The 16,798-nt window shown below is 40.3% G+C and overlaps 1 protein-coding gene across 2 annotated transcripts; it reads left to right on the top strand.

The window, feature by feature from the left end:
- The first annotated feature begins 11,162 nt into the window (after nt 1-11,162).
- On the top strand, nt 11,163-16,516 carry LOC103970068 (auxin response factor 22). 2 transcript variants are annotated; one of them, XM_065133825.1, is made up of 6 exons: nt 11,163-11,403; nt 11,675-11,920; nt 12,064-12,126; nt 12,220-13,374; nt 14,666-15,552; nt 16,031-16,516. In XM_065133825.1, exons 4-6 carry the CDS (start codon nt 12,280-12,282, stop codon nt 16,074-16,076), a joined length of 2,028 nt encoding a protein of 675 aa, XP_064989897.1. In that variant the 5' UTR covers nt 11,163-11,403; nt 11,675-11,920; nt 12,064-12,126; nt 12,220-12,279; the 3' UTR covers nt 16,077-16,516. The 2 variants fall into 2 exon arrangements, with proteins under 2 accessions (XP_064989897.1, XP_064989896.1); XM_065133824.1 differs by having other exon boundaries at nt 11,163-11,524.
- Nucleotides 16,517-16,798: the final 282 nt, after the last annotated feature.

Here is a 16,798-nt window from a genome sequence, read left to right as displayed (position 1 = left end):
CTTGGATATGAGCAAGACGAGTGGTCAATGGAAAACGGTTGAAGTACGAACAGCAAAGCATTGTTCCTCAAATCGCTGTTCATTTCCTGCTGTTAAAGTAGTTTAGATGAAGAGTTTGATGCCTCATATATATTATGCCTTTTATACCTGTGACTTTATCCTGACACTTTAAACAAAAGTGCCATGGGAAAGGGAGAATGGAATCCAATTCCATCACACCAAACTCAACGCTTCATTTATTGATGACAGGTCTTTCTGCTTTACATCAAGATCAGCACATACAGCAATCAATTAACACACCAACACAACAATCAAACGCAAACTGGGATGGCAGTTCACAGCTACCACCTTTCACCACTACCATTTCCCTGCACAAGGTGATTAAGCATATCTCCTTTAGATTTTATATTCGTAGCATACCAAAAAACCAAAGGATGAAACATTGCGTTACCTTCCGCAGAAGCACGGAGGAGAAGCACGAGTTTACTTGGTGATGGCATACACAGCGTAGATGATCCCCGGGAGGTACCCAAACAAGGTCAACAACAGGCAGATCCAGAACTCCACCTGCCAGTTAAATAGATAAAGATCAGTTCTTAGATCATAGCACAGATGAGCATATTTATATATGTTTCTCTCTGCTGCTCTTAAATAAATTCACGACGAGAAGAAGAAGAAGAAGAAGAAGAGCTTGAGCGCAGTAGGCACTCTTGAGAGGCCTACGTACGTACGTGCGTGCATGTTGAGCTTATCAATACCTGGCATCCGAATTTGAGGAAGACGCCCAGTGGGGGGAGGAGGATGGCCACAAGAATATCGATGCAATTGACCGTGCCCTCGTCCGCCATCAGCGATATATCTGGAGCTCCGAGGACGACGACGGCGAGGAAGAAGAAGGGTAGCAAATGAGTAAGCGAATGGGGGTGGAAAGCTTCGGGTGCCTTTAATAGGTAGACTTGATGGCATGTGCAGATCGCGTGAATCTTAATAATACAGCCTAATCCTACGCAGGACTGCGCACTTTTCCACTGCCGCAGATGCTCTCGGAACGAGATCACGTGATTTCTACTAATCTATTACTGTGCTCTACTATATATTGTATGATGTTTTGCTTTTGTGGCGTTGATAATTAACGTAACTATGCACATTGCCGATCGGTGAAGCACAGCCATGTGTTGGTGTGGTCGAAGTTGGGTAGGATTGCCGATTGTGGAAGAGCAAGCACTTGCGCCTGTTTCACATGATTGTTTTAGAATGCATGGTTCTTGTCCTATTACAACTATTTGTATCATCGTAATAGTGACTCGAAGGAATATGAATTGTAATTTGGGAAGGAGTTTTAGGGTTTGCAAGTATTTACGGTGATGGTGTCAAGTATTGTCGACTAGTGAATCGGTATTGTTGGTCCACTGTCAAAGGTATAAGCTCATTTAGGTGTCTCTTACTACCTTATATAGGAGATTTGATAAGGTGAGACTGCATAGGTTGCATGATAGAAAATCGTATGTTGGTGAGAACCCAGTTCAGGATGATCGGGTAGGCAAACTGAGATCTTTCTGATTGCCAAGTTTCTTCCCGGGGTTGGGTTGCTTTGATGTCCTCGAACGACTGATGATCTTGCATGATAGGCCGACGCTAGAGGTTGCTCAATGCGGCTCCTCCGATGCTTAAGTCCGCAAAGGGGAGAAGACAATAGTGTAAGCTATATGACTAAGCTAGTGTATAGAGAGTTCCCCCCTCAATGTGAGTTGATGGGTTTCTTTTTATACATGATCCCTCAACCGTCTTATCGGCTGGCCTAAGATAAGATTAGGTGAATTATCTGATCATTCTATGATCTTGATAAGGTAGGACGATTATTGCTAGTCATTAGTAGCGGGGCACATCGGGATGCACTACAAGGTTATTTTAGGGCTGATGACTTTGAGCTCTACTCAAGTGTCTCTCTATGGCAAATAAGCTGGCATGGGGAAAAATCATCCCTATCATTTGCCCCCCCTTGAAAGGGTACCCTTAGGGGCTTTCTTCGGAGGGCGGGCTTGCATGCTCTTATGTTGGGTACATGCTATGATGGAAGTCTATTAATTGGGGTGTCGAGAGTGCGTCGATCATGCCGAGGTATGATCCTGGGTCTTCACACCGAGTGCACGGCTAGGGAGCATGTAAGCTTGGCCTAGGCACAGCTCTTAAGGCTTCACATCGAAGTGCTTGGCTCGGGAGTGGATCCTTTTTAACTCCACTCATCCGAGGTGTCACTCTCGGGTCTTCATACTGAGTGTGTGACTAGAGAGCGTATAAGCTCGATCTAGGTGCAACCCTTGGGTTTTCATGCTAAGGTGCACGACTAGGGAGCGCGTAGGATTGGCCTAGGTGCAATTCTCGGGCTTCACACTAATGTGTTTGGCTCGGGAGCAAATCCTTTTGAACTCTTACTCATATGATGTATAGGCCTTAGGTCTTCAAACTAAGTGTACGGTTAGGGAGTCTGTAAGTTTGTCCTAGGTGCATCCCTTAAGTTATTATCTAAGGTGCATAGCTAAGGAGCATATAGGCTTGGCCTAGGTGCATTCCTCGAGTCTTTATGTCGAGGTGCATGGTTAGGGTGCACATAGGCTCGGCCTAGGTGCGGTCCTCAAGGTTCACACCAAGGTGGAGTGAGTTATTTTTAACTTTTACTCATTCGAGATGCCACCCTCAGGTCTTCAAACTAAGTGCATGGCTAGAGAGAATGTAAGCTCTGCCTAGGTGTAGCCCTTTGGTTTTCATGTTAAGGCACGCGACTTGGCTATAACTCTTTTGGAGGCTAAGTTTCTGAGGTGTGCTTAAGATCCGACCTTATCAATTAAATCTAAGTTTGCCCAAAGCCTGATGTCCGACTCTTCTTTAGAGAAGTTTCAGGTTTGGATAGTCGATAAGATCAGCTCAATTGAGACCGTAGCAACAATTCCATATGCTAGATAAAAAGGTGATTTTTTGGTAGTTGTAGTCCGATAACTCTATAAAAACGCTTAGATACTCATCTACTCATACACCTTAGCTCCATAGACCATTTTCTTTAACCCCTCTAGTATGACCCAATTGATGTCCTTAACCTAATCATTGGATTATAGATAGGTCATGAAACTGAATTTTAATTGAATGCTAAGGGAGTCATAGAACTCCTTGAACTTGACATTATTGAATTGTGTTATATTATCGGTAATTAGGACCCGTGGAACACCAAATCGGGAGATGATTTTTTTTAAATGAACCTTTCAACCTATTTCTCTGAGATTGAGGCCAAGGGCTCAACCTTCGCTCACTTTGTGAAGTAGTCTACTCTAACTATCGTGTATTTTCTTTAGCTTAAGATTAGGGAAAAGGACTCAGAATATCTAACCCCCACTATGTGAAAGGCTTGATAGAGTTTACTGGGTTTAGCTCGATTATAGGTAGTCTTTATATCTAAGCATTACATTGTCACTTATCATAACGTTAGACATACACTACATCATCTTATTTAAGAGTCGGCTAGTAATATCCTTATCACAACTTTAAATATGAGAATCATGATCCGGTGTACTCCTCGCATGTCCCTTCATGAACTTTGAATAGTATTTATACAAGAGAGAGTGTGTTAGGGATCCCAATAAAGTATATCATTTATGATGTAATACAAGCTTATTATCTTTGAACTTTTGGTGCTTCATTTGAGCCTATAGAAATGGCTCTAGTTTTGAGATATCTTTATATATTTCCAATCCAAGTGACTTTGAAGGAGGTGATTACTACCTCACCCTTGTAGACACTTTTCCACTTAAGTATTTCAACAAGTGTCTTCGCCTCGAAGTATAAGTAGTCTCTAGAGGCTTGTTTAGATAGAGAGCCGATTATCATGTTGTCACTTTGGGGAATCTATTTAATGTTAGATATAAGGATATATGCTATCAATAGCCTTACCATTGCAAGATATATAACCATGGTGGGATCACAAGCTTCGTAGGTCCTATTTACTTGGTTGATCATTAATTGAGATTCATTATAAGCTCACCCTCATTTCTCTACTAAGATGAAGGTCCATTAATAATGCCTCATATTCAACTTCATTGTAGGTTATTTTGAAGTTGAATCAAAGAGCATGTTTATAAACTCTCTCCTCTAGGTTCTGAGGATAAAGCATACCCCCTCATTTGATAGTATTGTTGATCCATTGACATAGAAGATTCAAGGCTTGCTTGTAGCTTCTTTCACAATAATCATCTCTTTCATGAAGTCTACGAAGGTCTATGCTTTAATGACAAGTTCATGGGTAGTAAGAGATATTGAATTAGCTAAGTTCTATCACCCACTTAAGAAGTCTTCTAGTGGCATTAGGCTTTAAGAAAATTTATCATGTTAGTTGATCTATCGTAACTATGATATGATGAACCTACAAATATGATCAGAGTTTCCTCAATGCTAGCACCAACCCATATGCAAGCTTTTCAAAGTTCGAGTATCAAGTTTTTATTTCCTGGAGTATATGACTTGTATAATATATCAAGAGCTATTGATAGGTAAAGGAATGACTCTTCTCTTGGAAGCTGACTAGAGAGTTGAGGTAAGGATGCCAAATAAGCCTTTAGCTACTCAAATTATATTTGGCATTGCTCAGCCCATTAAAAGTTTTTTAGTTGCTTTAAAGTTTGGAAGAATGGTAGATATCGATCACCCGTTCTAGATATTAAATGTCTCAAGATAATAATCTGGCTTATCAATCGTTGAACTTCTTTAATTAAGGATGGTGGCTTCATATTAATGATAGCTTAGACCTTTTCTAAATTGATGTCGATTCTTTGTTGGTGGACCATGAAACCAAATAACTTACCAAAGCCTAAGCCAAATATGTGGTTCAAGCGATTTAGTCATATATGAAATTTCTTAATCATCATCAATATTTCTCCTCGATAAGTTAAGTGAATATTAGCAATCTAGCACTTTACTAACATATCATCTATGTAGACCTCAAGTTCCTTCTAATTCATCATTGAAATATTTTATTAACCATTCCCTAATAGGTCACTTTAGTATTTTCGAGTCCGAAAGATATAACCTTTTAATAATACAAACTTTTGTCAACGATGAATGATGTATGCTCATCGTCTTAATTGTGTCATCTTTATAAGGTTATATCTAGAAAAAGCATCCACGAAAGTTAGATACTTATGACTAGAACTGGAATTGACTACTTGGTCGATCAGCGGATGAGGGAAGCTATCATTCATGCAAGCTTTGTTAAAATTTATGTAATCAACGCATATATTCTACTTTTTGTTATTTTTCTTTACAAGAACTACATTGGCAAGTCACTTAGAATAGCGGACCATGTGAATAAAATTATTATAAAATAATTTATTCATTTCTTCCTCTACTTTAACCTCTTAGTCCGGTGTGAATCTTTGGGGCTTTTGTGACACTCGAGGATATTCAAGATTGATATTAAGTTGGTGTTGAGTGACACTCCTATTAATTCCTAACATATCACTTGAGACTAAACAAAAACGTCATAGTTCAATAGTAGGAAGTTAACCGGCTTGGTCTTCATTTCATTGGATAATAATGACCCAACTCTCACAGTCCGATCTGGTTGTGTTGGATCTAGCAAGATTTCCTCAAGTGGTTCTCTTGCTTCTTGGTGGGGGTTTATTAGTGTTATTTTCCTGCGATCTATCTATTGCTCTAATAATGCCATCTTCTTTACGAGAGTTGCTAAAGTCAAGTAGTAGTATTTGAACTCTCGTGGGTTGCTCTTTAACTCTTTGATTCATGAATTTATGAATTCATGAGAAACTTCAATGTCAGGTAGTATATTGATACAACTACTCTCAAGTGATTAAGTGTAAGATGACTCACAATGGTATTGTATGCTAATGGGATGTCGACAACTAGGAACTTGGTCTTTATCATCTTCGAACAACTACCAAACCTAAAGATTATGTAAAGCTCAACAATCCCAAAAGGGGTAATAGAATCCCTTATAAAGCCAATGACAATTGAAGATATGGGTTAGAGGTCCATTGCTATTAGATCAATCTTTTGGAAAGTATCATAATATAGCTTTCAATGTCAATCAAGATCTTTTTAACCAAAGTATTTACAATTCAAAAGGAGACTACTAATGTGTCATCAAGGTGCTTTGCCTCTTCTTCTTTGGATACAATTGAGGTAAAATCTCTTCATTTAAGACTCCCTAGCATATAATTTTCAAGCAAAAGAGCTATAGTCCACTATTGCTAGCCCATTGATGATTACATCTAGTTGCCTCTTAATGGGCCCTCAAGGTTTAGGACACATCTCTAGGGCCTTATAAAGGAACTTATTAAAATGTCATCTTTGAATTAACTTCTTGATTTGTTTCTTCATGGTATAATAGTCTTTAGTGTCATGCCCATGATCTTGGTGAAAGCAATAGAACATTGTCATATTCCTCATTAATACTATAGCCCTTAAAAGCCAAGGCATACGGAGGAATTCCTTTTCTTGAATTTGCATGAACACTTATGTATAAGATATGCTTAATGGCATGAAATCATGTCGAGGAGGAACACAATCCCCCCTTAGTCAATTATTGCATATTTTTTCTAGATGATTCTAGCATGGCACCCTTTTTCTTTTGCTGACTTTATTAGTTCCATCTTTCTTTTTTCAGTGATCACATATTACATGGCAAAATATCAATTGGCTTTTTGTAGAGTCAACAAAGGTTGAGTGATGACTTGATTAAAAAATCTTAAAGATTGTAGCCTATTGATATAAGCATTTATGAGGACAGAAAATGTTAGGTTAGTAACCATCTTGACTTCCTCGTTCAACCTTCTAGTATAATTTTTCAATGATTTTTTTTCTTTCTTGTATATGGCTAGGAGAGTATTGATTTTTTTAGAGAGCCTATATCCGATAAAATTAAGTTCAAACCCCCTTGCTAACTATCCAAATTAAGGAGATAGAATGGGGAGAGAGCTTGATGAACCACTCTCTTATTGTACCCCTCAAGGTTGTTGGGAAGGTCTGACACATGAGAAAGTTGATGGTCCCATAAAGCATTATCTGAGAAGTAAATACTGATATATGCCCTAATGAGTTAGACTTTCCATCATATACATCTAAGGTTGGGAGCTGAAGGCTCTAGAGAACTGACTCCTTATTTTTTATTTCATGAAGGAAGAGCGCAAATATGACTAAGCTTTCAATTGCTTCTCTTGTTTTATTTATTTACGAATGTCTTCTAGCCTCTGATTTGTTTTATTGAGGTGATCTTGAAGTTCAATTATGAGTTTGGTCAATTGAGCAACTAATTTATTTTATATTTTATTTATGGTGGAGGATTTAGAACTTAGACTAGTTGATGGGAGTGTGCTTCTTGTGATATGTTGACTTGAGTTAGACGTAACACTACTATGAGACTAGGAACTAAGACATGTGATAGAACTGGAGCTGGGAACGATGGAGTGAATGGAGTAGGTTATGTTTGCTAGGTCAATTGGCTCAGTTGAGGAAGGTATAAGACTATAGTTTGGACTATCCAAATTAGGACCTATATTTGTTGGACTTAAGTGTATAAGGTCTCAACTAAAAAAAGTATGAGCGATCGACGCCCAATTGGGAGTCTAAAGGTATGAGCTATTGGAGAGGTGGTTGATTGAACATTGAGTCCTAAAAAAGTCATTGGAATAGCGTAGAGTTAGGAATCTAAAAATATGGATTATGTCCGATCGACACCGTAAATTACCCAAGCTATGGAATCATTAGGATGGGGGGATTTGGCAAAGACGCATACGGAACAATTAAACTTAAATTATTTGGATTTAGATCTTCAGTGTTTGGCCAAAATAGTATAGTGAAGTTCCCTTGAAACATTCTAATTGGTCATCCTTTTAGCGCCAAACTATTATATTAGTTTTTGGTTGTCCGAGGTGTAAGTCAACTCGAATCCAACTTGGTCCATTTCTCAAGCTGATCTCAAGTGGAACTCCTTCGTCAACCCTTTGAATTCTACAAAAATTACATTGGGGCACTCCCGATAATACCCTTCTAATGCTTAAATCAGTAGGCTAGTTGAATAGATTGAATGAGTAAGTTTAGTAGTGTCCTTGATGTACTTGTGAGCCCCTATTTTTCTAGTGGATATTTAGTATTGTTACTTCTATATGACATGTAGCTCATGGGAATATGGGGTGTTGATTTCGATTGTAATCATCATGACTCTACGCCAAACCTGGGACTACATAGCCTCATGACATGTGGCATGGATCCGATGGTCGGGGTAACTAGCTGGCTGCAGAATACGAGATTGTAAGGGGTGAGCATGTATACCATATGAGATTTACTCGCTATCGATGCATTGGGGCCCCAATTCTAACCATATGACACTGAGGTGCCATCGAGGTACTGACTATTCAAATCCAACCCTCAAATCCAACCCGTTAATCATATAATTTATTATTGATTGTCATATGGTGTAGACACATCGATATCATAATTTAGGCTTATCTACCACATAGGATTGAGTCATTATCCATGTGGCACCAACATGTCAACTACACAGAGCCCGTTGATCACACATAGCAATTGTGTCAACCTCGTGATCTTGGTATATCTTGGTATATCTTAGGATTACCATTAAACCAATTAAAAAAGTCTGATCATGATACTTTGACATACCATACCATGAGTTTGAACCTTGTATTTGTCCCCCTTTTATTTTTTATTACCCTTCTTTCAAATTGGCACATTCCCCATGCACTTAGGTACAATCATGTGTATTAAGCAATTTGCGCATAAGAGGGTACGCTAAGAGTTGTCTCCTAATTTTGTTATCATGCCCAAAGTCTAAGTTATCTTCATCAAAATTTAGTAAGAAGAACAGATGATACCTACTCCATCCCCAGAAAAGCTAGTGGAAGAAAGAGAGTAAAAAGAACTCGGTGGCTTGTGGATGTTGATGTTCTACCTAAGGAATTGAGTGAAACAAACACATCTGCCGATGGTCTCCCTTGACATGTTTGGGTACTTTATCATGTGCAAATATTCTATGCCAGAATTGATTGTTTCAAGGCATGCTTGACCACCGAGAGAGAGAGAGAGAGAGAGAGTGTGTGCTGTTCTCCTTGCTGTGAGGGCTCCTACTCTGACCCCGGAATCTTTGTTCCTGGGATGGCAGACCGTCCCACATGAACAACTCATCTCCCACCCTTACACAAATCAATGCCATAATACCTATCGCAAATGCACCACCCACTTTCTCTTCCTGCTCCTCCTGCTAAGGAAGTCATGGCCAACATCGATCCCAATGCTAACACACGAGTTTGTCCTTGGAGTCACTCTTCTGGGTCTCTGCTTGTGCTACATCTCTTCTCGTTTTCATGAGGTGATCATGAACTAATGCTTCATGAGGTGATTAGCTAGACATTATTTAATATCATTGTCATCTATTTTTTCTCAGATGCCTAGGAATGTCAGGCATGATGGAATTAAGCCTTTTGCTGATGAGTGAGCTCAGGAAGAACATGCATGCCAAGTTGAAGAGTAAACTACTCAAGCAGGTTATGTACCTGACATAAAGATATCCGGATTTTTGGATGATACCACCGATTCGCAGCTGAAAATTGAGTCATTGATGTGACCTGAGAAATCTTTAGCAGCGCAAAATCTAATCACTAGATACGGAATTCTAATAAGAAGAACAAACAAACACACACAAAAATTGATCTTCTCTTTCAAAAAATCTAATGCTTTTGCTTTTTGGTCTCTGATGATTCTGACTTCCAGCAGAATTCAAACAATGTCTACTCCACCATTCATTAGTGATCAACTTGCTCCATGTGAAATGACATGCATTTAAAATGGAGGTGGAATTTATAATAAAATCATACTTTTTTTATTTTTATTATAATATATTAGTATATTTCATTTTCAATGATTTCTCTTTCAAAAATGGAGATTTTAAGTAGTACAGATTCTGCTTCACGAATTCTTTCTGCAGGAATATGTCACATCTCGGTTCATCTCGATGAGGGCAAGACCGAGTATGGATGGATAAATAGATGGAGGCCATTTGTGGACTTGATAACTCTCCTCCTCCATGTGTTGTCTTGTGTTCTTTCTCCATGCACGTCATTATCCGCTTACCCTCACAAGGCAAGCTGTCGTTAGCTGCCCCCATGCGGCACGCAGCTCACGGGACACATGCATCGACTCCAAAAACAACTCTCTCATCTGAAATCCAGTCCACTGCTTTGGTCTGTATACAGTGTGCCATGAAGGACGACGTGGATCATCTTTTTGCTTGACTGTGAAGTTGCTTGATTACAGTGGGTTGGGTTGTATGAGGTTGGGATGTGAAGGGGAAACGTGACGAAGGATGTCACTGTTGAAGAGTCCGAGAACACCAAGACGATAGGCGGGGGAGGCTCAACTTGTGGGTTGTGACCGGGGAGGAAGGACAGTCGGTGTGATCGCATTGTGCTGCACGCGCAGTAATGGCCGGAAGTTGTAGAGAGAAGGACCTAAATTAAGACAGCGTGGGAATGGACCAGCCTGAGCTAATGATTGACATACAAACGATCCTCTTTCCGTTGTCTTTGTCTCCTCAGAGCCATATTCCCATCATAATACTGCCTTAATGATCGATCATATGCTTTCTGCCTATGGAATTCGCTGCCTGATGGCTCCTTTGATCTTAATCATCACCGTTCTTTTCTTTTCTTTTTTTGTTTTCAGAAATATATGTGGATCTTAGATCCTTGCATGCTTCATCTTGATGCAGTCCATCATTGTTGATCAATCAAGGTTAATACTAAGTTGGTGATGATGATGAACATAAGAAGATCATTACGACAGAAGTTGACCTTTTAAATTAAGAAGCAATCCAAAAAAACGATAGCTTGCTTTGCTTTGCTGGGGAAAGAGGTCAGGTAGTGGCAATGTGGTAAATGGAGAGGAAAGACGAGAGGAAGTCGCAGCAGGAAGCGCGAGGGTCTCCACGTTGTGCGGATCGGTGGGGACATACGACGACGGTGGCCTCCAGAATCGCGCCGTCCGAACAAAGGATCCGGGATGGCGTCCGCGACGCGTGTCGATTAAAAGCCTTCCTATTGTAAGGTGTGGCGTCGAATGGCACAAACACCAGATCTCCTCCTCTTCGTCCCGTGCTCCCACTTCCACTGCTACAGCATCGCACGGACACCACATGAATCGAAATCTCACAAGAAAAGAATAGGAGACGCCAATTTGATTTGGTTTCTTAGTGCAATATTTTAGATTCTTTTCTATCTCGCTCCCCTTTCTTTTCCCCCTCGTTGCCTTTTCACCGCGTCTGTGTGTGTGTGAGAGAGAGAGAGAGCTGCTCTAATGATACGAGATCCGAGGAGGAAAGCAGTAGCCAGCGTATGTGGAGCCTTTCTCTGTTTGTTTCTTTCAATTGCCTGCGAAGTTGCGTGATTCTTGCTATGATGGGGAGAGTTTCACTGTGATCGGGGGGATAATTGGCGGCAAGATTGCATCTTGGGTTGTATTCTTTGGCGAATACATTCTTTATTCTTTGTTGATTTGATATTTGGCGTGATATTTGTTCGATTTGTTGAGATGAGGGGTGTGGGGAAGGAAAGCGTAAGGATTGAGATTTTTTTGCTGCAAAATGGATTTTTGGATTTTGTAGGGTTTCGAAGCAGCAGGGTTTGAGTCGAGGAGGTGAATTGAGCTCGGTGGTGGAGTTTATACACACGTTTCTGGTTGGATTTTCTTAGAGACTTTGATCGAGTAGAGATAGACAGGGTTCTTGGTGTTTTGTGGCCGCTCTTGATCGACTTCGAGAGGAGATTTTTGGCAGAAGAAAAAAGGAATTTCTCTGGTTCTCCATTCTGCGCCGGAAATTTCTCCTTTGTCCAATCGCGTCCTGAACAAGGTAAGCTGCCAGGCATTAGGTCTCAACTTCCAAGAGTCTGAAGTTTCCTGTTTCTTTTCCGTATCAAAATTCCAGCTTGGGTGTCGATTTGGATATTTCCGGTTCTTGGTGATTACTCTATGTTTTTTGATTCCTTGTTTCAGGAATCCCAATGATAGAACGAATCTTGTGTTGTGGAGGAGATGAAGACTTGGCTTGCTTGATAGGTGAGAGATTTATCATTGATTTCTTCTTCTTAGGTCATTAAGGTGGTTCTTTCGTTCCCTACTCGACTAACAGAAATTTGTTTCGGTTCCCAGCATTCTCCCAAGACTAGTTAGAGTTGTTGTTTCCCACGCTTGCTTTCGGTGAATCCATCAATGAAGGACCACGATCGATGCCTGGACTCCCAGCTCTGGCATGCTTGCGCTGGCGGGATGGTTCAGATGCCGGCCGTGAATTCAAGGGTCTACTACTTCCCCCAGGGTCATGCTGAGCACGCCCAAGGGGTTGTGGACTTTGGGACCTCTCGGCAGATACCGCCTCTCATCCTCTGTAGGGTGACTGCAGTCAAGTTCATGGCTGATAAGGAGACGGATGAGGTCTTTGCCAAGATCCAGATGGTCCCCATCAGCAACAGCGAGCTGGACTGTGGCGAAGACGGCTGCTTGGATCTTGGTATGAACGGAATTGATTCGCAAGAAAAGCCTACATCTTTTGCCAAGACACTGACGCAATCGGATGCCAACAATGGTGGTGGATTCTCAGTCCCTCGCTATTGTGCTGAGACCATCTTCCCTAGGTTGGACTACTCAGCGGAACCCCCTGTGCAGACTGTGATTGTGAAGGATGTACAGGGCGAGGTCTGGAAATTTAGGCATATATACAGGGGGACACCACGCCGGCACCTGCTCACCACTGGATGGAGTACCTTTGTAAACCAGAAGAAGCTGGTGGCCGGGGATTCGATTGTGTTCCTCAGAGCAGAGAACGGAGATCTACGCATTGGGATCCGGCGTGCCAAAAGAGGTGGGGTTGGTGATGGCCCCGAGACACCTTCTGGGTGGAATCCTCCGGGTGGAAGTGGTGTCTCTGGCTATGGTGGATTCTCTGTCTTCCAAAGGGAGGAAGAGAGCAATTTGATGAGAGGTACTGGTGGTAATTTTACCTCGAGCAGGGGTATGAGAGGAAGGTGCCGAGTGACGGCAGTTTCTGTGGTTGAAGCAGCAACCTTTGCGACTAGAGGGCATCCCTTTGAGGTTGTATACTACCCAAGAGCCAATACGCCTGAGTTCTGTGTGAAGGCTGCGGCAGTGACAGCAGCGATCAGGACCCGGTGGTCACCAGGGATGAGATTTAAGATGGCTTTTGAAACCGAGGATTCATCAAGGATTAGTTGGTTCATGGGGACTATATCTTCAGTTGAGGTTGCAGATCCTGTAAGATGGCCTAATTCACCATGGAGACTTCTTCAGGTATCTTTTTTATGCAGCATGCATGTGTCTACCGAGCTAAATGTTCAATCTTCCTGTTTTCTCTGATTATCATTTGCTGCTTTATTACTTTCTGATGGAAGTCCTTTTTTTTTTTTTTTTTTGCATGAACAGTGTTTCTGGTATGTATATCTTCTTTGTTTTTCCTTTCAGTTTGACATTCATGTTCTTTTGTTTGATTACTTGTCTAAGAAATATCTGATGTGGTGACTAAATACTTATTTTGATGAAGATATACTGAAGAAATTCTCGAGGGACATCTTGTCATATACTTCTTTAGCTTTTATTATGATGGGATTGACTATAACACTTGGCAATCTTAGTTGCATAGAGTAGAATGAAGTGTTTTTTACCCTTTGTTTTACACCCATTTCATGTCTATAATTTTGTTCTTTATCATTTCTATCATGTACTAATGTTATATTATCATTGTCAATGGCAGTACAGAGATGTCATGTTCTCTTTCATCTCCATGGGGGTATTATAGCAAATAATAGGACTTTTATCCTTGGGAATTGACATGTACATTGTGTTTATGATCTGAACCAGTTGTTCATAGGCAACAAAACCGTGCTGCTTAAATAAATGCAAACTTGATCCCAGATCTGGTTAGTTGGTAGAATAAGAACATGATAATATTTCTGTGGTGGTTCTGAGTCATAACCCTGAAGGCTGAAGGTTGTAGTTGTTGTATTAGAATATATTGGCATCAGGAAAATGACTTTCTTTTAACAACTCATATTCCCATGAAATACTTGAGTTTTTAATATGTGGGTAATGTATTCACATAAAAATTGTTTTTTTTTTTGGCAAAGTTCTTTTTTGGAAAACTTATTTTTGGCAGGGAAAATAGAGTAAAACTTCCTTTTGGCAGATAAAATAGAGTAAAACTTCTTTCCGTAGAGAAAAATAGCATCTTTTATGAATAAATAGGATCATTCTGCTGAGTCATATGCATATATTTGAGAAATGGTACCATTATGGCTATCTTTTCATAAACATGTAAGGATAATCTTGAGTCCTACTCATGGTCATGAATGAAATTTGGTTGATCTGCTGTCACATATATGAATTTCCTAGAGACCTCAAATTGTGTTTCCTTAATTTCTGTCGCGCATTGATACTCTTTTGATTCTGTATTTTACAACTGATGCTTCTTGCTTGACAGTTCAACTATGTCCCTTTGTTTTCCTTTTAACTTTCTTTTCTACCCAGAGTGTATCTCAGGTTTACAATTCGAGAATGCTAATCACCCCTGGAAATGGGTTTGCAGGTGACTTGGGATGAACCAGACCTGTTACAGAATGTGAAACATGTGAGCCCATGGCTAGTTGAGCTGGTCTCACACATGCCAGCCTTAAATCTTGCACATTTCTCCCCACCCAGCAAAAGACCGCGGATACCCCAACACCCTGATTTCCCCTTTGAAAGTCACTTTCCAACTCCAATGGTCCCTGGAACCCCCCTTGGGCCTAGCGACAGCATCTTTTGTTGTATTTCTGACAGCGCTCCTGCAGGCATACAGGGAGCCAGGCATGCAAATTTTGGTTTATCTTTATCAGATCTCCACCTTAACAAACTGCAGACGGGCCTGTTCCATGCTGGGTTTCACCGGCTTGATCATGCTACCCCACCCTCAAGGATATCAACGGGTGTTATTGTCAGCAATTCCACCTTTCATGATAACAATGTATCTTGCTTGCTAACAATTGGTCATCCTTCTCAGAGCCTGAAGAAATCATGTAACAGAAAGCCACCACAATTAGTGCTCTTTGGGCAGCCAATACTCACTGAACAACAGGTATCTTTGAGCAAACCTGAGAACATATTCTCCATTGGTGCTGCTGGAAAGAATTCACCAGACGGGAATCTTGAGAATATGAATGTGTCTGATGGCTCTGGATATGCAATAGGTCAAAAGGGGCCATGTTTTAGGAATTGTCGAAATTCATATCTCAGTCTTCAGACTGGGCATTGCAAGGTTTTTATGCAATCAGAAGACATCGGTCGCACCCTTGACCTCTCTGTCTTTGGTTCATATGAGGAATTATATGGGATGCTTGCTGACATGTTTGGAATTGAGAAGTCAGAGATAATGAGCCATGTGCTTTACAAGGATGCAGCTGGTGCAATTAAACACACCGGAGATGAACCATTCTGGTGAGGATCTTGATCCCAATTTTTTGCAATCTGCAGAAAGACTATTTCTTTCATTATATGCTAAAGATGCCATCCACTCATGCCCACTGTTTCTAGTGTTATCTTTCTGTCATTTTTGTCCGAAAGGGATCTGGAAGATTCCAAATGCTTTATTTCATTTTCTTCCTATGTGTTTCTGCCTCAATTTGGCAGACATACCTACCTTGATGTTTGTTTCCTGAAGATAATGGTGCACAAGTTCCAGATGGTTTGCATAGCTGGCATTATCTTCAGGAAACAAATTGACTTTTTTTTCTTGTCTCAGATTCATTTTATTTATCCCATGCTTCTTGTGGAACATTTCATAAAGGGGGCACGTTCCTTCACCTGGAGCATGTTGCTAGATATACAAAGTGGAGTGTAGGTTTTCCATGAAAATTTGGAATGCACTGTTTTTGTAGAACATAAGCTGATGGACATTTATCTTTGTGTTTTCTAGTGACTTCATCAAAACAGCCAGGAGGTTGACAATATCGACTGACTAAGGAAGCTGACGACGAAGCAAGTTTGTGGAATCTCTTGCCAACTGTACAGTTGAATGAGCAAGTCTCGGAGTGCCAACATCATGCGCGCTTCATTCTTCGATGCTGATTTTATGTAACCATAGCCGCTTCTCAGTTATACATCATCGATCTGCAGTATCAAATTTGCAACTAAGCAATAGTCGTTATCATTTTTATTTACCAGAAGGGATGGTTCATATGTTCTATTCTTGCTTGATATTACTGCCTCAGTAACTGTTGCAGCAAAAGCACAAAATTTCATTTTTAATCAAGATGATCTGTTCTTATGATTTAAACTGTGGTATGTACCTTTCTTGTCATGCACACAGAAGAAGGTTTTACTCCATCCTAAATGTAGCAGAAAATATAATGAAAACTGCTGTAATGTGTGTACACTATGAATCATTGGGATGCGTTGTTCATGTGTGTTACTGAAACGTCACTTCGGTGGATAACCGATATATTATTGTCAAATAGTGTAGTGATGTAATTATGATACAATCTCATCAAATATTCTGGGTTAATTATATTATTTTTTATATTTTATATTTTAAAAAATTATATTGGGATCCTTATCGTTATAAAAGTAAAATATTTAATTTTATTTCTTCTCACGTCATCGATTCTATTGACAAAAATATTATACGTATTTAGTGATAAATCTTATATTGTCCGACATGTCATTGGTTCATCCGACGTTTCGT

The sequence above is a fragment of the Musa acuminata genome, chromosome BXJ2-11, assembly GCF_036884655.1.
Source record: "Musa acuminata AAA Group cultivar baxijiao chromosome BXJ2-11, Cavendish_Baxijiao_AAA, whole genome shotgun sequence".
Lineage (NCBI taxonomy): Eukaryota > Viridiplantae > Streptophyta > Magnoliopsida > Zingiberales > Musaceae > Musa > Musa acuminata.
The sequence above is the reverse complement of the archived record's forward strand: the minus strand, read 5'-3'. Positions and strand labels throughout refer to the sequence as shown.